The 24,041-nt window shown below is 37.1% G+C and overlaps 1 protein-coding gene across 5 annotated transcripts in view; it reads left to right on the top strand.

Annotated features, from left to right (window-relative positions):
- The window catches only part of STAG1 (STAG1 cohesin complex component), a 369,927-nt gene that overhangs the window by 242,172 nt on the left and 103,714 nt on the right, over positions 1-24,041 (top strand). For all 5 annotated transcript variants that reach the window (XM_044754937.2, XM_070493352.1, XM_070493351.1 and 2 more), the window contains 4 exons: positions 4,029-4,152; positions 15,598-15,696; positions 16,195-16,274; positions 22,009-22,116. In XM_044754937.2, coding sequence (XP_044610872.1) covers positions 4,029-4,152; positions 15,598-15,696; positions 16,195-16,274; positions 22,009-22,116 — 411 coding nt within the window. The remainder of the gene's footprint in view (positions 1-4,028; positions 4,153-15,597; positions 15,697-16,194; positions 16,275-22,008; positions 22,117-24,041) is intronic.

The following is a 24,041-nucleotide window of genomic DNA, read 5'->3' as shown; positions in this document are numbered from 1 at the left end:
AGTTCCTAGAGGGGGCAAGAAAGCTGTATCTGGTAGTAAGAGCATGTGACAAGAATCATGAAAAAACTGAGACTTCACTGGAGCTTGAAAGAGTAATCAGGGTAGAATGAGGGCATTGCAGGCATAGGGGTGACCACAGACATAAAGATGCTGATGCACTGGAGCTGTTTGGACTAAAAAGAACTCATTTATGGATCAGACTAGAAGAAGATTGGTTATGGCTAGATTGGTAGGGGCTTTTAATAATAATAAAAACTAATAATATTAGTTATCTTTTGCCAACAATTTACCCTAAACCTTGTCAGCGTAAAACAACAAACATATATTATCTCATAGTTTCAATGGGTCAGGAATTTGGGAGCGGCCTAGCTAGGTGGTTCTGGTCTAAGTTCTCTCATCAGATTTCAGTCAGGACTTTGGTTGATGCTGCAGTCATTTGAAGGCTTTACTGGAGTTGTAGTATCTGCTTCTAATATGGCTTACATGGCTGGTGGCAGAAGACCCCAGTGGAGTTCTCTATAGGGCCGCTAGAATGTCCTTGAGACATGGCAGTTGGCTCAGAGAGAGTGATCCAAGAAAGAGAACAAAGCAGAAATCACAAGGTCTTCTGGACCTAGCCTTGGGAGTCAAAATTCATCATTTCGACCACAATATATTTGTTAGAAACAAGTTACTAAGTATACCCACATTCTAGAAAAGAGGAATTTTTCTCCACCGAAGGGAACTTTAACAAACAATTTGTGGATGTATTTTAATACCACCACATAGGAGCTCTAATTTTACTGTATAGTCTGTGATTACATATTATAATTATGTGTAGAGAATAAATCTAGCAGGGTGGTATCAGCAGGCAAGTGGATTGGAGCTCTAGAACCCAAATAGGAGACAAATCACCTAGGAACTTTTAATAATAATAGAATAGGCTGTCTGACCACACATAGTCAAATTGTAATTCTAGAAAGGATATTTGAATTTTTAAAGTTAAAGGGGGTGTGGTTAAACTGGCATCTGAAGTAAGAAAGGAATGGAATCCTAGGAACATAAGCTGTATCAAAATGTTAGTAGTGCATACTGAGAGGAGCTATGTTCCAAAAATGTACACTTTGAGGAATCTAATTGGCAAGACAAAAAGGCCTGAGAAATGAGGCTTAGACATAAAAATGATCATGAAAAAGATTTTGAACAAGGCTCTGTATTTTCTAGCCTTGGGAATTAGCCACCTATAATCTCAGTAACAGTAGTAATGGTTTGGTAATGGTAATACCTATGGTAGTGAATGGAAGAATGGTTGAGCTTTGTGTATATGTGAAGTTACCATATTTAGTAGTCATGATGGTTTTAATCAGCATACTATACCTATTCGTTTTTGTCCTCAGCCTGCTTTCCTGAGATTGTATAGTAAAACATTTAGCCTAGTTTCTGTTTCAGGATTGATTTTTGCAAGGGTAGTAATAGAGCAGAGAATAAGTATAATGGGTCTCTGGGGGATGACTACTTGCTAGGACTGAGAGAGCTAAAATGATAGGATTTGAGTGTTTTGTGGTTCTGTTTTGTTTTTGGAGGGGGACTGTTTTATTTTTACTATTGTTATCTTTTGTTTTTATTTGGACAACCCAGTAGAAGACCAAGTATATGAACTTGCAGTTTACAGAGATGGAATCTTACAGTAAATAGTAGAACAATACCAAGTGTCCGGCAAGGATATGAAGCACTAATTTATGAGAAATTTGTTAATATTTCATAAAGCTGAAGATGTGTATTCCTTCTCACCCAGTAATTTCACTTCTAGGTATAAAAACTGTCTTACAGAGTTAGTTGACCATGTCTTACATCAGGTACGCAGTAGTTGCAAGAAAAAATACTTACTTGCCTTACCACATGTGAAACCTTTTATTATTTCCAATCTTAAATGCTTTGTTTTTGTTGCCACTCACTAAATTTATTTCATAATGTGCTGATAGGTAGCAGTGCACTGTTTGAAAAACATTGCCCTAGGAAAACTCTCTCACATGTGCACAAGGGGACATGTACAGGAATGTTCATGGCATTCATTGTTAATAAAAGCAAAAACTTGGAAACAACCTAAATGTCTGCCAGTGAGAGAATGTATAAATAATTTGTAATATAACTATAGAAGGGAACAGTGAACATGAGTTGGAGTTGGAGCTATATGAATTAGTATGTATAAATTGCAAAATATAGTTTGTGGATAAAGCAAGGTGGAGAAGATACGTGCAGGATATTATTTATGTAAACTTTAAAATATGTAAAACAATACATATTTAACAAAGTTAAAGCATAAAGATACAGGTGGGAATGATAGTTATTGAATCAGGGATAGTCATTTACTTTGGGGGAGGGAATTCCAACAGAGGTATATAGAAAGTTTTAATTATAATATTTTATTTGTTAATTGAGCACTGGATACACAGATATTCATTATATTGTCCTCTATAACTTTGTCTGAAATTTTTTATATTTAGAAAAAAGAAAATATCCCTGAACCATTCATGTTCAAATATTATAAAGGTCTAAGAACATCCTTTCACAGCTCTAGTAAAGCTACTTTTATACTCTATTGCCTGTAAATATCTAGATTGATGATGCTTAATTAGTGAACATAATAGTAGCACAGCAGGTAAATAGGAGAGCCAGGGTTTGAACTCAGGATGTCTTGCTCTAGAGCCTGTACTATTAGCCTCTATGCTATAGAATCTCTCCATGAGGAAAAAATAGTAACAAAAAAGATAGGAAAGCTAAAGATTGTGATTGGTAGTATGGCTTTGAAAGAGAAAGTTTCTCACATTTTTTTTTAATTAATTTATTTTCGGCTGTACATCATATTTCGAATTCTGTGCACATTACATCTTGTTCACCACCCGAAACCTAATTATAGTCCATTTTTATTCTTAAGTAGTGACATGGTCTTAGAAGGAGCTGAGATTTATTAGAGCAGAGAATGAAATATTAGAATACTAGCACCCATTTTGTCACAAAAGTGCAAGTAAGAAAATTCCTTAATTAACATTAAGATTTCAGCTAAATTCTTACCAGATTAATTAATTAATTGACAGGTGATTGCCATGTGTAAATTGGAGAATTAAAAATTATATAAAATTTTAACTTATTCATGTATGGTAAATCAGAAACCTTGAAGATTAAGCTACAAAAGAAAGGGTTCACCTTATTATATTTAATATAATTTGTTAGGGTTTTTTTTAGCTAGAGCTAATAACCTGTTGAAAGATAAGGTAAAAATATTAACATTGTATTTGTTCCTGCCTCACAGATTTTAGAGTAGGAAAATCATTTCAGGAGGGTTGTATTGGATGCTTATGGTGAGGTGAAAAGGTTATCTTGGCATGGAAACCTGACTATTGGGGTTGGTTCTGCCACCACTTTGCAGTGTAGTCACCAAGATTGTTCCCATTGTGACTAAATGAATTATTCTTCTTCCCTGTGCAATTACTTCAAGATTTTGGATTTTGTAAACTGTCATACATTTTCAAATGATATTGGCTTTTCCAGTTTTGCCTCATAGATACTGACTTGTGTCTTGGTTATAAAAATTTTCTTTTAATTCATTAGATGTATGCCAGCTTAGAAAGATTTACAGTTATTTAGAGAAACAATTTTTTGAGTTCTACATTATGGTATATTTGGTTGTTGGTACTCTGGTTTCCTCAGAAGATTTAACATGTTTGTTGACTCCATAATAGATGTGACACTTTCAGAAAGCTCCAAATGCCGTTTACTGGTCTTAATGAAAATAGAGCAATTGAGTCAAAATAAGATCATTTCCAGAAAGGTTTTTTTTTAAGCTTAGTATTATTAGTTTTTATCTTACAGAAGCCATATAAAAAACAGAAGATAGTCAAGTTGGAGGCCTTTGAGAGTGCAGATACAAATACAGTATTAGGAATGATATCAATATTTATTGCTTGCTGAAAATGAGTATAAAGTACATTCTAGCTTTGGATATTAATCAGAGGTTTGTCCCTCTCTCGTTTTTTTTCTTCCTCCTCTAGTGATGCTATTGCTGAGATTAGAGCCATTTGTATTGAAGAAATTGGAGTATGGATGAAAATGTATAGTGATGCCTTCCTAAATGACAGTTACCTAAAATACGTTGGCTGGACTCTTCATGACAGGGTAAGTTACTCTGTTCCAGGCTTTGATAGAAAATATGCTTGTCTCAATACTAGAATGCCAGGAATTAAGGTGGCAATAGTTGATTTTTAAAGAGTTGTAATATGAAAATTTAAGATGATACAGCTAAATAACTGTTCACTTAATGGCCATGATGAAACTTGAGACATTGGCCCATGTGTGAAAACCCCGTCTTACTTAGTTGTAATGCTGTCTTAAACCAAGATTGGCAACCTGGTACATCTAAAGTTTTAAGAGAATATAGTATCCCCAAAAGCTAATTATAATCTTTTTGTAGTTTGGAATCAAAAGAGATTCCTGTTTCTCTTAATATATAAAAATTAAATAAGCTTTCTTGTTTTGAACTCTCTAGGGTCATATCATAGTACAGTGTTTTATCAGAATTGGAAAGATTTGTTGGATTCTGGAATATTTGATCTAAAAATCTGTTTCTACTTCTACCCACTTAGAAAAGGCTCTGACTTTAAAAGGAATCCCACATTACTGAGTCCCGAATAAGTAATCCTCAAAATAACCAAGGGTGGGAATGATAAATTACTGAAACTTTTATATTGAGTGGCCTGACTTTCTTTAAGTTGATTGCCAGATGTTCACAAATATAGAAATAAGGCAAATTTGCTAATATTCTCAGACTTATTTTCTATATTTTACCATTATCGGCCTTTAGAGTATTTACTTTTTTAAATAGCACTATGCTGAGTATTATCAAAGATATTTTGAAAACCACAAAATTACATAAATTATAATAAAATGTCCCAAGGGAATTTTACAGGCCATTTTTGCTATAAGAGAGAGTTCAGAGTGTAGGAAGACCATCACAAGTTGGTTGCTCAACTTCACTATTACTAATTTTTAATTGATGATTAAAAGGAGCTCTTTCTCCTCCACTTCATTTGAAGGAACATCCAATTAGTACATAGTGAATTTTTGTTTTTAATATTTATCTTCCCTAACAATTAAAATCCTTTTCCTTTTCTCCACATTAATAAATCCCAAGCTTGTTTCTTTTTTTTTTTTTTTTGGTCTAATCCTCATGTGAAATTGGGGACCTTCACATCTAAGCCTCATCTCAGGCTTATCCAATTAAATTTTACTACAGTGTGAGAGAATATAGAATTATACAATGAGCCCTCATGCATGCATAAACACACTGCTAAATCCAACAAGACAAACTTTTTAGTAGGAACAAATTTAAAGTCCTGCATTTTTATTCCCCATACTACCACACCAGTTTTTTTCCTCCCCCTACATTCCCAACAGAATATTCTACTGATTTTAAATAGCAATAACAATTACTAGTTTTAACAGAAGTTTTATATCATCACAGATTCTGAGAAAAATACCTATTTCATGTGGCTTACCAAAAGATAAACAACCATCATCTTAAAATAAATCATTAAAGTGTGTGTGTTTGTAGAAATCCTGTGTCCAGGTAAAGGGAATAGCAGATTTCTCTTGTACATTGTTGGTAAAATCATACAAGGAGTACTGTTTTCAGTAGAATAATTTTGTAAACCTCTCTACAATCTCCAATTACTTTATTTAGAAAAGAATGTAAATATTAAATAATACCTTCTAAACTTTCCTTTTTGTCACTCGCACTCTAATCTCCTTGTACTTTTTTCTCTGAGGACTGTAGTCATATGCTTTTTCTCATTTTAGTCATCTGGTTGAAACTGCTCATTCTATGGGCCGTGGCCTCTGCCTTCGGATTCATCCTGTACCTTTTCAAATGAGCTGATAAAATTCCTGTGTTTTTTTTTTTTTTAAGATTACATTTTAATTATCAATTGCATTTTTCTTCCAGTTTCATTGAGATATAATTCACATATAACATTGTATTAGTTTGAGGTGTACAATTTTATGATTTGATATGCCTTCTGTCTTGATTTTAGAATTTTAGAGGTTATAACCTAGTCTACCGTCCTAAAGAAGACAAACTTATTTTTATAATACTGCCAATTTATATATGTTTTATTTTATTGTGGTCAGTTGAAGATTAGTTCTGTCATTGAGGGTGACACAGAATAGGTCTGATTTAAATAGAGCTAAGGTAATTCCTGTGTTCTGAGCTAAATATTTTAATCTCTTTTTGTATTTATGCTCATGACATTAGATTGCCTTTCTCTGTCTTTTCCAGTTTGTCAGTATTGCTCTATACTGTTTTTGCTTTTAGCTTATGTGTACAATTATTCATCTACTTTCTTGCGTACAGTTGATTCCTCATATCACAATCTCTGTAGTGCTTGGATGGGATCTGTTTTCGCTTAGTCCACCTCATGTCCCCTTCTTTGTGTTGACTCATCTTATATCTGTTTCTCTTCAGTTGAGCAAAAACCGTTTTAGCTCTGTATATGTCAAGCAAATGATGTCTCTTGCCTATGACCAGAAGTAGAAATTTGAACATTTTTGCCCACTGCATCTCAATATCAGAGTTGCCAAAGAAAACACAACACAGTCAAGCACTAGATGGAACAATGCTTTACTCACAGAGAGAAGGGACAGAGCAAGATCAGCTTCAGTAGTAGATGTGGGTCCCCCATGACCAGAAGGTCCCTCCCAGCAGTCAACAGAGGCAGTTGCCCTACATGCACCCTTCTGATGCCACAGAACTAATGACTCTGTACCCTCCCCTCAGGGAACAGATTTTGTAGTGGAGTTGGCCAGGTGATGACGCACATGCTTAAGCAGAACAAAAGAACACACATTAAGTCTGAAATAGAAAAGATATTCCCACACAAAGCAATAAATTCAGCATAGGCTGTGAGGGCACTTATCTCTTGATATGGAGGTGTTCCAAGCCCAAGGCCCATTCTTATGCACCCAAGTTGGGGGTCAAAAGAGTGCCTTTCTGGGCCAGCCCCAGTGATCTAGTAGTTAACTTTGGAGTGCTCCACTTCAGCAGCCGGGGTTCAGTTCCCAAGCACAGACCTATACCACTCATCTGTTGGTGGCCATGCTGTGGTGGCAGCTCACATATGAAAAACAAAATAGAGGAAGATTGGCAGCGAATGTTGGTTCAGGGCGAATCTTCCTCAGCTAAAAGAGGAAGATTGACAACTGACATTAGCTCAGGGCAAATCTTCCTCAGCAGAAAAATAGAAGAAAGAAAAAAAAAGGCTACCTTTACTAACAGTCTACCCTCCAACCCTTCTCAGCCAATGAAGTGGCAGATAAAACATTTAAAATCCTGTAGGACCATCACCCACCCCAAACTTGGAGGTGGAACTGGGTCCAGCAGGGTTCCTGAACAACCTCTGTGTATGTGTATTGCTCATAGAGCCTCCTTGTTGTTTGGAGACAACACTTTACCAAGGTCATTGGAAGAGGCAGACCCAGGAGGACAATCAGGCCTCCCTGGAGGATGGTCTTCAACCAGGAACCCCAAGTATCTGGATTCAGCCAACTAAAGAGGTCAAAAAGTGAACCTGGGAGGACTGTGAATGTAAGCTGGTAACCATCCCACCTAAGCATGGATATTCACCAGCTCAGTTTTTAAATTCCCTAAATTGTTGATACATACACAGCAAGAAATGCTGGCAGTAACACAAACGCCACCCTTTCTGCCAGCAGATAATCAAGGGCTATTTGGTTATCTATTACCACCTTGACTAGTGAATTTAGTGAGTCTCGTTGCTTTTGGATGGCTTGGGCAGTAGCATTAGCTATTTCTGCCATGGTTAGAGACAGATTGTATACCATTTTTTTCTAGGGCCTATATACCTATGCCTGGTATTAGAATTTGGACCGCAGAATGAAACCAGTAGTTAGTTTTTCTCCCAGGAGGATACTCTGAGCCATTCTGTGATATGTTAGCAAAGTGGGTCCTTTCCAGCCCTCTGTGTGGTTGCTGACATGAACAGTGAGCCCTAGAACTCTGAGGCAACAAAATTCTTCCCCTGGAGGCAGATGTTCTGTGGCACGTTGGGGTCTACAGAGAAATACGTAAGCCAGAGGGTTGCAGGTGACACTTGTCAGGGTTTTGTTCTCACAATGCTGACTAGTTCAGTTATATTTAGTGTCAGCCTGCTTTGCCGCGTGGTTGCAGAGAGAGAAAAGTTATATGTGGGATGTCAAAATCTGAAATGTCAATATAGATCAGTAGTAACCATTCTTATATGGGGGTCTTTTTCTGTCACATTGTAGGTAATATTAAAGCAGGAGACTCCAGAGCATGCCTGCATCTGGACCTATATGGAAGGAGTCACTTGGTGATTTGATCCATTGATAGCTTGAGGAAAGTCTGAGTGGTTGTGTATCAGCCAGACCATTACAATGGGAGTGTGGGACAAGAGGAACTTCATTCTGGGATGACAAATCCAGCATTGTTTGTTTGCCTCCTCTTACTATGGCTATACTGATTTTTATCAGGGTGGTATTGTACCAGGCACAGCAGAAGATTTTGTAGGAATGAGAAGAGGAAGGATTAATGTTCCTAACTCTGTCCCACTCCATGAACCTCCTGAGGCCAGAGAGGCTCTGGCCTCCTACTTGGGGTGCTGGCTGCCCAGGTATTGCAACCCAGACTGCCTGTCCCCATGCTGATGCTGCTACCTTTGTGGGCACCCAGTGCCCTTGTTGCTTGACCTAGACATTTTGGCCTTAGTTAGCCAGTCCAGGAAAGCAGGTCACATCCTGCACGAACTCAGCATATCTAATAATGTCACCCACCTGATTGGAAAGATCAGATGTTCCTTGGTACTCCTTGATTTCATCTCCCACCCTTGTGGTAAAAGATGGCCATGCATTGTCTGGATGACATCTGCAACCCAGCAGACCCCATCTGCCTTTAGTTTCACAGAGATGTCAGTAAATTGTGAAATACTGTCAGCAGGCACATCTTTGAATCTTAGGCCCCAAGTTGCCCCAGGAGGGGCTAAAGCATCCCCTAATGGTTGTTTGGGCCTTATTTGGTAAGCTGGCTATTTCCTTATGGAGTCTACTGGTCCCTTGGGATTCTGGCCAGGCCTGATCTTGGATGCACCATTTCCATTTTATGATTGAGCTTTTTGAACCTTTCCAGTTTTTTTGGTAAGCTTTGTTATTACCCAAGTGAGAATGAGCAGTTGAGGTGGCACCATCACATGTGGCACTCCAGCCATAAGATGCTCCATCTCCACCAGTGCCCGATAGCAAGCAAGGAAATGTCATTCATAAGGGATGTCCTTGGCGGCAGCTTCTGGAAGTTTGTGGGTCTAGAATCCAAGAAGCCAATGCACACCAGTAGTAGTTTCCTTTTGCCACGGACTCTAATCAGTGTGTGGGAGGGTTGGGGAAACCTGCAGTTCCATCAGGCTTGCAGGCTTCGAAGGTCCCAAAAGCTGTGCCTGGACCACAGCTCATTGAACAACTTGCAAACCCTGCTGCTATATTAAAGGGCCCCACTTAAAATTGGCTGCTTTGCAGGTCTCCTTGATTAAAGGGACCAAGAGAGCACCCAGGTGGGACAGATGCTGTTTCCATTATGCAAAGAGGCCCACTAGCTGTTGGACCTCCTTTTTATTAGCGGTTGCTGCCAGGGCCTGTGGGTTTTATTTGATCGTCTCTGGAATACTTTTTGGCTTTTTGCCAAAGTAGCCCCTAGGAATTGCACCTGCTGTGCCAGGCTTGGACTTTATCTGGATTTATAGTCAAATTGGCACTAATCATTTTGTCAGTGACTTGTGTGCAGCACTGTAGCCATGTTTTTCCGTTGGCCCTGTTATTAGGATGTCATTAATGTAATGGATGACTAAAATTTCTTGTGGACTTGGGCTTGTTAAGTATCAACCCCTTCCACAGTGGCATATTGCAGAGGAATTTAGATATCCCTGCAAAAGTACAGTAAAGTTATATTCCAGGCTGTTCCATGTAAACACAAATTGGTCCTGATCCTCATTCTGCAAAGGGATTGAGTAAAAGGCATTAGCCAGCTCAGTAACTGTGTACTAGTTTCCCATATGGATTGCCACTGTCTCAGTGATGACGATAATATCGGACTGCTGGGGCCAAAGCTAGGGCTTCCACGTTTAACCTGTGGTAGTTGTCAACCCCCCAAGCTCTAGAGTCCTTCCTGACTGGCCAGACAGGGCTATTAAGTTGTGATAGGGTGGTTATCAGTACCTCTGCTTGTTTTGTCTTGAATTGACAAAATAATGTGTATCCATCACCCCCCGCCCCCCAGCCCCGGCATAGATTCAGTATATTTGTTGAACACTGTTTCATGGTTTGGGCAACTCTGGAGTTCACCAAGACTGCACCTGGCCCATTATGCTTCAGTTTATCCTTCTGCATACCCCTTGAGGTGATGATGGTGTTCTGCACTGCACTCAGCCAAAATGTTAATGCCTATTATGTACTCCATGGTGGGAACCATGATCATCGGCACCTGAATGGTCCAAAGGATCCCATCCCTAAACACATGTGAACTTGTCCCTCATGGGTAACTACATCCTCCCAAAAACCATCCAAAGCCACTGTTTTAATCCTACCCCTTTGGGGACCTGAGAGTATTATCATATGGGCATCAGTATCTAGGAGCTCCATAAAAGTCTGAATCCCCCCACTCCCACCCCCGCTGCTTTCCCTTCTATCCTGACAGGGACGTATGGCCTCTGGTCCCCAGTGGGGACCCAAAAACCTTCACCTCATCCCTAACTGTAGTAATTAACCCTATACATTTGAGTCTGCAATGCATCTTCATCAAACAGATGCCCCAACCATGCTGCATGAGATACACCTGGCAGATATCCATGTCTGTCCTTCAGTTTTCCTGTTTCACTTTCAGAAAGGACTTCATTTCAACAGTTTTGTTTTTATCAGTGGTTTTGCATTGGATGAAAACAGGTCTTATTTGAGGCCTGCAAGCAACTGGGTCAGGTGAATTTTCCTGCATGAAACCCCTTTACTTCTCTCAGACGTCATTTGTAACCCCTGAGACACCATGGGAGTTGGGGGTGGCATGGGAGCACAAAGGCATCCAAGAGGTAGAATATAGTTTCCCTGCTTTTTTTGGGACCCACTTCACGTTTCCACCCTCATCCATTGCACCAGTTCATCCCTGTAAATAAGGAGATTATCAATATCCTCTTTATTCCCCTGTGACCAGAGGGAGGCCAGCACCTCAGTCAGTCTCTCACCACCACCCATCCCTAGAGCTAGCACCACTCTCTCAATGGGGCTGACTAGTCCTTTTGTTTCCAGCATGCCATGGTCTATTCTGTTGGCTCCTCTGTATCTCTTGGTAAGGAAGTGTTCCAGGCCCAAGGCGCATTCTCATGAGGCCAAGTGGAGGTTAGAAGACTGCATACACAAAACTGCCTTTCCCAGCAGTACATAACAATGTCCCTCAAGACCACTCCTTCTCTTCGTACCAAATAAAATAAAGAAAAGAAAAAGGGATACAAGGAAACTTTTGGAGGTGATGGATATATTTATTGCCTTGACTGTAATAGTATCATGCATGAACACATATGTCCAAACTCATCAAATGTTTTTTTGTATATCAGTTATGTCTCAATAAAACTGTTAAAAAAATTTATTTGTTCTCTTATTCCCTTGACCCCTGCTACATACAGACACATCTACTCCTTGACAGGACACCTGAATTTGGTTAATTTTAAGTCTTTCACATTATTCCCATTGAAGCATTTATATTATATGTATGCGTTTTAATAACAATCAGTATTTTCTCCTAGAAACATGAATTATTGTCCCTTAAAAAATACAACTCTTTATTAAATCAGGCCACTATGCTGCATAATACTGTTTATAGCTCTTAACATTTTTTTCCAAAAGTAATGTTGCAAAAATATTGATAGGTTAAAGAGTCTCTGACAAATATGCACAGCCCCTTCCCTTAACAAATTGTTTTATCTTTCTATGTTTCTTTTCTGTTTTCATGTATTTATATAGTTATTCATTCAAAAATTATTTATTGCAGTGATTATGTGTTAAGCACTGTGTTAAACAGTATTTAGATTTGAATAAGATTTTGTGTAATGGGAGAACAGTCAAGCATTTAGGTACGGTAATGGGAGTATCTTCAGAGTATAGTAGAGCAGTTATCAAAAAGGCAACTGGAGTCTTCCTCTAGCTAAGTCATTTTGCAGTTTTCTAAGTATTTTTATGGGTACGACTTTATTTAATTAAGTTCCTGTAATGTAGGCAGGGCATGTTATAGGTGAAGAACAAAGACTTGAAAGGAGAAGTAGTTGATTAGGAGGCCACTCTGGGCAAAATGAAGCTAAAGCTTAATTAGTGTCTTTGCTCTACCAATAATTTGCTGTGTGAACTTGGATAGATAGAGTAATTTCATCTTTTTTGGCCTTATTTTCAAATCTCTAGTTGGAGAGCAGTAAGGAAACTACTTACATGCAATCTCTGGGATTGTGATTTTTACAGTGGAACAGCTGTTCTTAGTCTTTTGCTCACCCATTGTTGATCTCTTGTAATTGTGTGATACTTGTTGGCTTTCCACTTGTCTTGCCTCCAGGAATACCATGTCCTGTGAGCCATCTCCATAGATCCCCTGGGCTGCCCTTCCACCTTGCTGCCCATTATAATTATTATGCCCCCCTTGCATCTCATAGGTAGGTGATGGTACCTTGTCTCTGCTATTCTGTTTGAGTATCTGCTACTGCCAATCCTAGCCTACAGAACTCAGTCACTCTGGAGCTTCTCAGTAATGCCTCTGCCCCTATTGCCAATCTTTTCCTGATTGCCGTGGTAAACAGTATTCTCTGGACCCTCCTGAGGAACATACTCAGCTGAGAGGTCTTCTGAGCTTATGTAAGAGATCCTTTCTGGAATGCTTACACTTTTCTGTGTCTCTAATGTCTGCCACAATGATTCTGGCATCTGTTTCATTTAGTATGCACCATTGCTTTTTCCAAGAGCCATCCAGCAATGTGTTAGGCCATTTCCAGGGGCCCTCAACAAGGCCTTAAATCTTGAGTTAACAGAAAGTTCCCCATAGCCAAAAATTCTCCCATATTCTGTTTTATATTCCCACTCCCCTGTCCACTACTCTCAGAACCCACTCCCTAGCCTATCCTGGTTCTTTCTGGTTCAGATTGGCCCATCCTGCAGCACTTGTAACATGTAATCTGTCTCCTCCCTTAGCTGACCCAGTACTTCCCCATTTGGACCATGCTGAGATTTGACCTTGGTCTGGTGGCCACAAGGGAAGGTTGGTGTAGATCATGAGGAGGGCTACTAGCATTGTCAAGGCACTGCTTCACTTGAGGCTTCCATATAGTCTTGGGGGTGGGAGGACAGATGGGACATGCTATCCTCTAACGAGGGGACGTGAGCCTTATTTTCAGGCCCACGAGTTCGTGGGAAACTTGGAGTTCAAGGTTCTCAACTGCATCCACCCAGATATTCTTTAGACTTGTACATTTTTCCTCTATGGTCCTGATTTTGACTTAGGAGACTTGCCTGGGATGCAGAGTCTCTTAAATTCTGCCACCCTTAAAATTGGGTCCTAGGCCTAGTCTTCAGTATGATCAGCTCTTTATCTACAAAAGATAAGGTTCTTTAAATGTTGCAAAAGAGGTAACACTTGCTTTAAACTGGTAATTAATTAGCCTGTCATTTTCTCTCTTTGGTATCTCAGTGACACTTAGTCACCCAGTTCCATAGTCCTTATAGTTACCATTCACCCTGCTCCTTCAAATGCTAGGCATTTTGTATAAGCTAAGTGTGTGTCCCCTTTTACCCACAGGTGAAATAGCAAATGGCTGCTATCCTATTTCAGAGACTATCAGTACTTCACCTACCACCAGTAATTGGGTCCTTCCTCATAGTAATCCATCCTTCAAATGATCCAACCCCAGAATCCCATCATTAAAGTCTTCTTTCTAGGACCATGCTTGGTACCAACTGTTTAAGTGACATTCCATAGAAGCCAAGCCTGAGTCAGATTTTTGTGCTAGTGATGCACTGAGGTTTGTACTCTGAAGAGAAGCCTATAAGAAAATGAGGAAAATAGGATAAAGCAGGAAATACACTAACAGAAACATGGTTTCAGGAGAAGTCTTCTTTTAGCACGCTCTCACAAGGAGCTTTGAAGAATAATTTGCACCTCAGAGGTTGTCCTACCCTGAGGCAAGGAGGTTGGGCTGTTTTACCCTATATCATTCCATGCTGGCCGTGGGCCTCAGCCTGGAGGAAGGAAAGGATGTGCACAGGAGAGGCAAGGTAGAGCATGACCTCCCAGGACTCTCTATGCCAGGTGGAGCTATGAGACATTAGCTGTCAACACAGGAGTAAGTGGGAAGATTAATTAGCCTTTTCTGTTAGGATACGGGACCTGGACCTGGCATCAACAGCATCTGCTAAGGTATCTCACGTGCTAAAGACTTTACCAAGAAACATCATCTTATTCAGTGGTGTGCTAGAGCTACCTTGAATCAGCTTGCAAGAGAGTGATTGTGCACATCCCTTTGCAAATACAAGTTCAGTAACATCAATTGGTAGCTTGAAATTGGCCATGGAGGAAGTATTTATTCTCCAGAAATCTGCAAATGCAACATTTCAGGGCGCCATCCCCCAAAGCTGGTTAAAACTTTTCCCAGCATACCTCTGTATTTAATCCTTACAACAACCTTCTGAAGTTTGTATCACTATTTTATAAATGAGAAAACTGAGTATCAGAGTGATTAACATACTTGCTATCTCTCATGTAGCTAATAAGCTATAGAATTGGAAATAAAATTCAGTTTTGTCTGATTCCAGAACTTGAGCTTCTACTGTTACAGCACATTGCTTCTTTTTCGACATAGAAACTTCAGTCTGCTTTGAATCTTTTGAGAGAGTTGGCTAAATTTCTAGATGATCCTGAATGTACTTTGATCACCAACATCTTCTACTCCAAGTAATGACTTTATTAAAGATATTCCACGAGTAAATAGCAGCCCCAGGACACTTCACTCTATTATTTTGCCTTTGATTTAAACATTTGCTCGTTATCTGTTTTCCTAACTGCTCTTTTTGGAATGTTAAAGGCATCCAGTAAATATTTGTTAAATGAATAAACAATAACTTCAATATGAAATTAGGTTTTCCTGCAGGATTATTCAGTAACATGAAGGACATATTAGCATACCCTTCTCTATTTAAAATCATAGGTTAAAAATCCTCTTAAAGTGCCACAGTGTAACATGGGAAATACTCCATGTTGAATCAGAATTGATACATGTTTGAAAAGGTTGTAGCTTACTCTCAAGTAACTAAGGGGTTTTCACTGCGTTTTTAATCAAATATAAGTGCAACACAGTCTACACAATTGCTCAGTTCCACCCTATGTTGAATTGCAGTATGAAGTAAATGGTTGAATGGTTAAACTGAAAATTACTTTAGTCTTCATATAGACTTGAAAATCTTTCCAACCTTTTTGACATGGAATTGATCACGTCTATTGTGTTTTTATTTGTATTTCTGCAGCAAGGAGAAGTCAGGCTGAAGTGTTTGAAAGCTCTACAGAGTTTATATACCAATAGAGAATTATTCCCCAAACTGGAGCTATTCACAAACCGATTCAAGGTAAGCATTAAGAATGCTTAGCTTATTTTATTTTTCACTTTAAAAATGCTAGTTATGGATAGTTTCACAAATGATATTAAGCCAAGTGTTTAGTTCATATTCTTTACTGCATATTCTTTAAACCCATATTAAATATATGAATGGATCTCTGCTTTACAAAAGTTATTACCAACATGAGTTCTTTATTGCCTTTAACAGAAGGTTTTCCTGCTTAAAAGATTTTATTTATATACAGCTTGTGATTATATTAATTTTGCAAGTTAAGATTTCTTTGTCTCAGTGTTAGAGAATGCCAATTGATGAGAAAGATTTTAGATTATGAATATTTATATTAATATCTCCTTTGTGTAAGTAAAGCTATGATGATACGATTTCAAGGGTAAAGCTTTTCATTTAATCTATTGTTAGTCTTGCATTTACTCGCCAAAGAACATTACTTTAGCTTTCTCCCAACTTATTTTCTGCTCCTGGTTGGTTTGATTTGTAACTTTTTTTCAGGATCGCATTGTATCAATGACACTTGATAAGGAATATGATGTTGCTGTGGAAGCTATTCGATTGGTTACTCTGATACTTCAGTAAGTATAATATTTGTTAATATTTTAATTTAATCTGTTGATATTTTAATGTCTTTTTCTCAGCATTATTGATATACTTCACATGTATAACTCTAATAAATATTCTCATCACTTTAGGTTCTGCTTTTACATTTTAAGGTTAGGTTTGAAATAAAATGTTTTGTTTTTCTCTCTGTTCGTTTTTTATTTTGACTATTGTGTTTCCACCAAATAAAAGTTCTTTTATGCAGTCCAGAAGAAATATCAGTTAAGAAACATACTTTTTGATTTAAGAAAAAGAGAGAGAGAAGGTTTCAAAGGGGATAGGTTTGTCAGATGGGCTTCCTTATAATTGTATAAAAGTAGGAGAAAGGAAATAAGGCATTTAAATTGTGTCAATATGATAGAGGTTTTTAAATAGTGATAGTAAGTTTTATCTGTAGAGCTTTGACTAAAAACTAGGAAGAATCTGTGTGAGAGAATGTAGATCTTAGCAAAGTCATTACAAATCCTCCCATCCCTACTTTGTGATGTCACATCCATCATGTACCAGATATCATCTTTGCCAGGGTCTTTTATGGTTTTGATGTCTTTTTACCTCTTTTTGCTCTAGTACTTTACTCTTTCTTATTATGGCTTTATAATATAGTATATGTTACATGTTATACATATGGCCTTCTCTTATTGGATGATTCCTTTTTCTTTACCTTTCTTTTTAAAATCCACTTAGCTCCTTGTGGATTTTTTTTCTTCTATATGAATTTTTAAAGTACATTTGTCTATTTCCTCAAAAACTTTGGCTGGGATTTTAAATATTAGAACTGCATTTAATTTTATGATAAAATTTAGGAGAGAATGGAATTCTTTACAGTTATATATTATTTATGCATGAAAATGATGCATTTCTTTATTAAAATCTCATTGGGTCTTTTATGTAAGGTTTAAATTTTTTCACAGAGGTGTTTACATTATTTATTAGGTTAATTCTTAATTACTTTATGGTTTTGTTGTCATGTGATTTGTATTTAGCATTTTTGTTGCTGAGGAAGAGAAACCTTTAATTTTTATGTTGGTCTTATATGTGCAACCTATTAGAACTCTTATGCATTCTGATGTTTTGTTGATTCTCTGGGTTTACTATGTAGCTTATATCGTCTGCAAACAATTTCAGTGTTGTCTCCTCTGTTCCTAACCTTAAAACTTTTGTTTCATTCTCTTGTCTAATTATGTTAACCAGTACTTTTAGCGCTATAAAAGTATCAGTGATGGCACATTGTTTTTGTTTTTGTCTTTAGAAGGCATCTAAAGTTCTCTGTTTCTGTGATTTCTGAAATAGGTGTTTTTTTCTTTGATGAGGAAGATTGGCCCTGAGCTGATATCTGTTGCCAATCTTCCTCTTTTTGCTTGAAGATTGTCCCTGATCTAATGTCTGTGCCAGTCTTCCTCTGTTTTTTATGTGGGACACTCTCACAGCATGGCTTGATGAGTGGTGTGTAGGTCCACACCCGGGAGCCAAACCTGCAAACTCTGGGCAGCCAAAGTGCAGTGTGCAAACTTATATGCCACTGGGCCAGCCCCTGAGATAGGTTTTTGATACGTGATAAAAAGTTCCTTTGTTCTGAGTTTTCTGGGATTTTCTTTTCGTACATTGATGAGCCTGAATCAAATTGATAGATTTGTCTAATGTCAAACCACCCTTGCATTTCTAGAATAAATCCTATTTGAACATGATATATTTGGTTTTACTTTATTTTACTTAAATGCAATGTTATTTTTACTATCTTATTTAGGATTTTCACATGTGTGTTCATGTATAAATTTGACATTTTTTTCTTGTCTATTATCCAACATTGAAATCAAAGTTATAGTCTAATTATGAAATACCTTCTATAGTTTCTCACCTTTTTTCTTTACTGAGACAAATATTCTGTGACAGAGATTAGTTCTTCCTTGAAATCTTGGGAGAATTCTCTTGTTAAAACTGTATCAATTTTGAATTTCTCTTGAGGAAAAGGTCTTTACTATTTCTGCTTCCTTCGTGGTTATCTATCTAAATTAGCTTTTGTTTCTTATTGTGCTAATTTCGGCTTTTTGTAAATTTTTTTAGTATAGCAATTTCATCACAGTTTTCGAATTTATTATTTTATAGTGCATATTTTTATTACTTCAAAATCTCAGCTGTTTCTTTTGTTAATTCCTATTTTTCATCTTCTATTTTATTTGTAAAAAAAAATTGTTTTTCTTGATCAGTCATGCTAGAAGTTTGTCCTTATTATTTTCAGAGAACGAGCTTGTTTTGGTTCCTTTTTTTGATGCTTTTTAATAGTCATATTTAAAGTAATAAAAATACCTTTAAGTACTACTTATTTTATTGGTCTCCTGAAAATTTGGACAGATAGTATTTTCATAAACAGTGATTGATAAATATTTTTATTATGTTAATGATTTTCAGTTTAATTATAGGTTGTTCAATGGTATGTTTTTGTTCTCCCCAATTATATCAGGTTCTTTTAAACCATCCTTTCTATTTTATTGTATTATTTGAGAAGGTGTTCTGAGTGGTTGGGTCAATTTTCTAAATTTTCTAAGTATATGTAAAAACAAATGTAACTATGTTGTGTATATAGTTATGTGTTTAGATTCATTGTTTTGAGTTTATTTACTGTGTCATTCAAAATATCTATACCATTGCTTATTTTTTATCTACTTAAGAGGGATGTGTTAAAGTCTCCAAATACTGTTGTTGGTGTATCTTTCCTTATAAGTTGTTGCTTGGTATACTTCAGAGTATATAGATTGATAGATGTATTCCTGATGTCTTCATGAACACTTCTGATAGTGTTCATTTTATCCTTACATACCATTCTTTCTTGTTGTTTATGAAGAGATTTTTCCTTTTCAAATCTATTTTAAAATATTAGGCCCCTAGTTACATTTTTCTTGTAAATTTCACAAGCTTATTAATATGTTTCCCTTGAACAAAAAAGTACCCTGACATTCTCCCCACCCACCTGTTTCATTGGAATCATCTAGAGTTTAAGATCTGTGTTGTTAAGTATATACTTTTTTTTCTTGGTTCCTTTTTTTATTTAGTTTCAGTGCTTGCTCATTTAGATAGGAGTAAACTTTCCTTTGATATTTCCCTTATTTCCAGGGAAGACTAATTATCTCATAGACTCCTCCAAGATTATCTTTTCCTGCTAGGAGAGTTTTCAAACTATCTGAGACCTTGTTTGGCAAAAATCCTATTTTCGTCATGAATTTAGAAGGTGGTTTGGCTGGTTTCAAAACTCTGTTCTTAAGGTTCTTTTCTGCATTTTGATTGGAGGAAATAAGAGCAGATCATGTCTTATTTAAGTGGTACAGTTATGGCCCTCCAGCTGTGTCAGATATCCTAATTCATTAGATACATTCATCCTCTCTGGATTTCTCAGAGAGCTCATCCCACTCTAGGTATTTGTGACTACACCTCCCAGAGTGGACAGTGCCTCCTCTGGCTATTTACTTTATGACGCAGCCCCTAGCTTTCAGGTTTCCTCTGTTGGAGTTGTTTGCCCTATGGGTAGTCTTGATGGGCAAAGTCCACTATTCAGGCTAGCTCCCTTTAAATATCCCATATTTGGCCTATAGGAAACAGACCATTTATGAACGAAGAAAGTATGGCTTACTCCCCTTATAGCCCTCTCTCAATCTACTACCATAGGTTGCTCTAGTCAGCTTTTCACATTAAGACTTTTTTAAGCCCTGCACCAAGAACCATTTCCTAAACCTCTTCATAATTGTAAGGAATGTTTATAAAGTTTTGATAGTGATTCTCTGAAACTTTGTGCTCCAGTTTGGCTTGGGGAGATGGTTTCAGAGTACCACAGTACTCTGACGTATTTCTTTTCTTTTTTTTTTTCTTTTTTGCTGAAGAAGGTTTGCCCTGAGCTAACATCTCTTGCCAGTCTTCCCCTATTTTGTGTGTGGTCTGCAGCCACAGCATGACCACTCACAGATGAGTGGTATAGGCCTGCACCTGGGAACTGAACCCAGGCTGCTGAAGTGGACTGTACTGAACTTAACCAATAGGTAATTGGGGCTGACCCTCTGAATCTTTCTTTTGAAAGAAACCCTTTCTACCCATTGTATTGCTCAGTCTCCTAATTGCTGTTTACTTACTATTTTGGTGAGTAATGAGCTAAGGATCACAAAACTAGCTTTCCAGTTTCTTATAGCATTTGCATGAAATGATCTGGCCTTACTTTTCTTGGCTTGTGGGATCTCTACCAAAGCTTCCTGAAACAACAGATAAAGTCATATTTAACATCCTGTTACACTTCCTTTAAATGCTTTTTCTATCCATCTGGTAGTTCTCCTTTTGGTGTAGATTATTTACCTTTTACTTATGAGATGTCTTGTTAAATTTTTTTTCCTATAAGTTTAACTTTCTATTGAGGTTGTCAGCTAATTGAGCTAATGATATATAATTGGGTAAAGGGGTTAAAACTTAGGCGTTAGCCTTGTGCCCCTCCTCATAATTTTGGGGTATAAGTTGAGCATGAGCAGAGACATTTGTTCTTCAGGACAGAAAGCCTCTGTTTATTATAATTTGTAACTTTTCCCTGGCAGTCTTAAAAACTGTCTCCTTCATTTGTAATCTCATAACCCTCAGTATATGGAAGGGATATAGAGGGAGAGTTAGTTCATGAGCTAGCCAATTTGCCTATACCTATTGTTAATTTCCTGGTGCCTATTGGTTCCAGCACAACGCTGTTGTTAACCACTCACACTACCGCTGGCTACTGTTTTTGCTTCACAGAATTAGAACAGACATTGTTGAGAGGGAAAAGAAGTAATAGTTTAAAAAAATGCTTCTAGCCTATCTTCCATCTTTGATATCCAGCTCTTTTTCATTCACTGTGTTTCTCCCTTATACTGTGACGCAACCGCCTTCTGCAGCTGCAAACGTCACTCTAATTTTATGTTTATTTGACAGGTCCCTCAACCTCCTCCTAGCTTCTGAGGCATCTCCAGGATTGAAATTCTAGGGATTGAGTATATACCCCTACATCTTGTCAAGAACCTTTACAGCACAAGAATTCTATACTTCATTTAGTCATCATTAATCTATAATCATATCAGACATTTTTAAGCACGTTAATAGTCAGGAAATAGACTTCCCTTTTTTGGGAAAAAAAACTGCTTAAAGACACATTCCAACAAACTAAGAAAAGGCTCAAACTTTAATGCATGAATGGAAAGGTGGAAAAATTGTATTTAGTAAAGGAATAGTTGTGACTACTGAATCCATTTTATATAGAAAGAATGCTAAATAGTATTGTAAATGTAGTGATAAAATATAACTTAAAATAGACAATTCTAGAAAGAAGTTACATAGCATAATAATAATTTAACTGTCTGAAAAAGGGACTAATATATTCCCAGTGCCTATCAACCACAATCTTACGCACATTTAAAGAACTTGAACTAATTTGAGCTATTATCTCAAGGTATTAATAGTCATTGTCTATGGGTGTATGTGGGAAAGATTGTGGACATTTTATTTTCTTGTTTTATTTGTATTTGCAGAGTTTTTTATAAGGGTTAGATGTCTCATAATTAAAGAGAAATATTACTTTCAAAGTAAGATTAAAAGGAGATGAAAATAAAGTCAATATGCCTTGAGCTTTTGTAATGAACTTTACAAAATATAAATAAAGGTAGAACTGAAAGTACTTGTTTTGGCTCAGATGTTACTTTCTGAATTTTTCAGTGGAAGTGAAGAAGCTCTTTCCAATGAAGACTGTGAAAATGTTTACCACTTGGTGTACTCAGCACATCGCCCTGTTGCTGTGGCAGCTGGAGAATTCCTTCACAAAAAGTGAGTGAATTATCTTTAAAACTAGGTTCCACTTTTGTGTTTTGTTTTGTTGTTTAAGCGTTAGTAGAAGAGAGTAATAGTGACTGAAAGCAGTGCTAGAAGTGGCCATTTCAAATTCTGTGGGCTGTAATATCCTCACAGCCTATGTGCACATCATGAATCACAGCCCTGAGAATGATGTCCCCTGTGACATATCCTTTTCCCTGAAATCTAAAAGGATGGTTCTCAGCTAGGAGTGTGAGTGGAGATTGGGAGAGTGCATGAAGTTTATATAAGTTTCTCAAGATAAATTTGTAATCTAAAATCACCTTCAAAATGCCTTCCAACTTTTCATGTTCTTTTTCATTCTTTCTGTTGAGATGAAGATTATTTTAGTTGGTAATCCATAGTGATTCTGAAAATTATGTATACAGTTGTAGTTTAAATAAAGCAAAACTTCATCTGTTTTTTTCAGACAAAGCATAGAGCTATTGAGAGTTTATGAATGTAATTAAGCATACTTATGAAATATATTTTTGATCATGGTCTACTGTATATGTCCTATAATTTATTAGTAGATTAATTCTTTAATTTATTTATTTAATTAATTGGATTAGTAGGTTTAATTCTTAAAATGTAAACATATTCTTGTGTGTGATACCTTTTGCTTTGTTTTCAGTTTTTTGTTCATAGATTTAATTTAGTGACTTTGATCATTGGTGAGTGAACCCAGAAGTCCAGTACATGTAGTAATTTGTGATTATGCTATGCACAGATATAAATCATGCACTGGGCAACTGTTGTGCATGGATGATTAACTTTAATAATGAGAAGGCCTGGCCCTTCATCCAACATCTGCATCAACAAACTGTTCTCTACTCAGTGGTACCTCTCAAAGTGGGAAAAGTTGTTTCTATGTAAAAATCTTTAAGAAGGAAGCTGGCTACTAGTGCATGCTGATAATGAAAGTGAGGCAGAAAGCCAAGATTTTCAAGCGTGACTTTTAAAATAATACATGGAATTTGCCAGTGACTCGGGCATCTATGGCTAATAGAATAGTGTTATTTCCATGTTTATCTTGAGGTGTCATAAATATCAAGAGTGTACTCTAGTCTTAACTTCCCTTACTTTTCCAGGACTATTATATTCTAATTAGTCTCTGTTCTCTACTTAACTTTTCAAAAAGCATTGTGTTTTTAGAAAGAATTGATTGCTTCCATAGTTTCAAAGAAAAAATAGACTAAAAAAGGTTGGTTCTCTACAGAATAGAGGCCATAAACTGGTAGCATTTGAGTCAGAAAGAGTCCTTGAATATATTTGATTTTATCCATATTGTATTTTTCTAAGTTTGAAATACTTGCCAATTCTTCTCTCTCTCTCTCTCTTTTTTTTTTTTTTTGAGGAAGATTGACCCTGAGCTAACGTCTGTTGCCAATCTTCCTCTTTTTGCTTGAGGAAGATTGTCACTGAGCTAACGTCTGTGCACATCTTCTCTGTTTTGTATTTGGGATGCCACCACAGCATGGCTTGATGAGCAGTGTGTAGGTCTACGCCCAGGATCCGAACCCGCACACCCCAGGCCACCAAAGTGGAGTGCATGAACTTGATCAATATGCCACTGGGCTATCCCCCCAAAATTTTTAAATTGTAATATTTTACATAAAAATCCACAAGTATAAGCCTCCATTATTTCTTATTTCTTTGTGAAAATGAAACCAATTCCTATACAAATGAAAGCTTCACTCAGTGAATTTGTTTTATGCCCCTGCCCTGGAGATATTCACAGTTTCAGAACTTTTGATTCTTAGTGATATCTTTGAGCATTCTCCACCACTTAATATTGTGATCTTTTAAAATCTTAACAAGCTGTAGAGTAGCCCCAAGAATTCCATGATTAAGTTTTAAAAAAAAATGCATGTGTGTGCATACGTACATAGTCTGTTTTG

Source organism: Equus asinus, chromosome 21, assembly GCF_041296235.1.
Source record: "Equus asinus isolate D_3611 breed Donkey chromosome 21, EquAss-T2T_v2, whole genome shotgun sequence".
NCBI classification, from domain to species: domain Eukaryota; kingdom Metazoa; phylum Chordata; class Mammalia; order Perissodactyla; family Equidae; genus Equus; species Equus asinus.
Note: the sequence above shows the minus strand (reverse complement) of the source record. Positions and strands in the feature narration are given on the sequence as shown.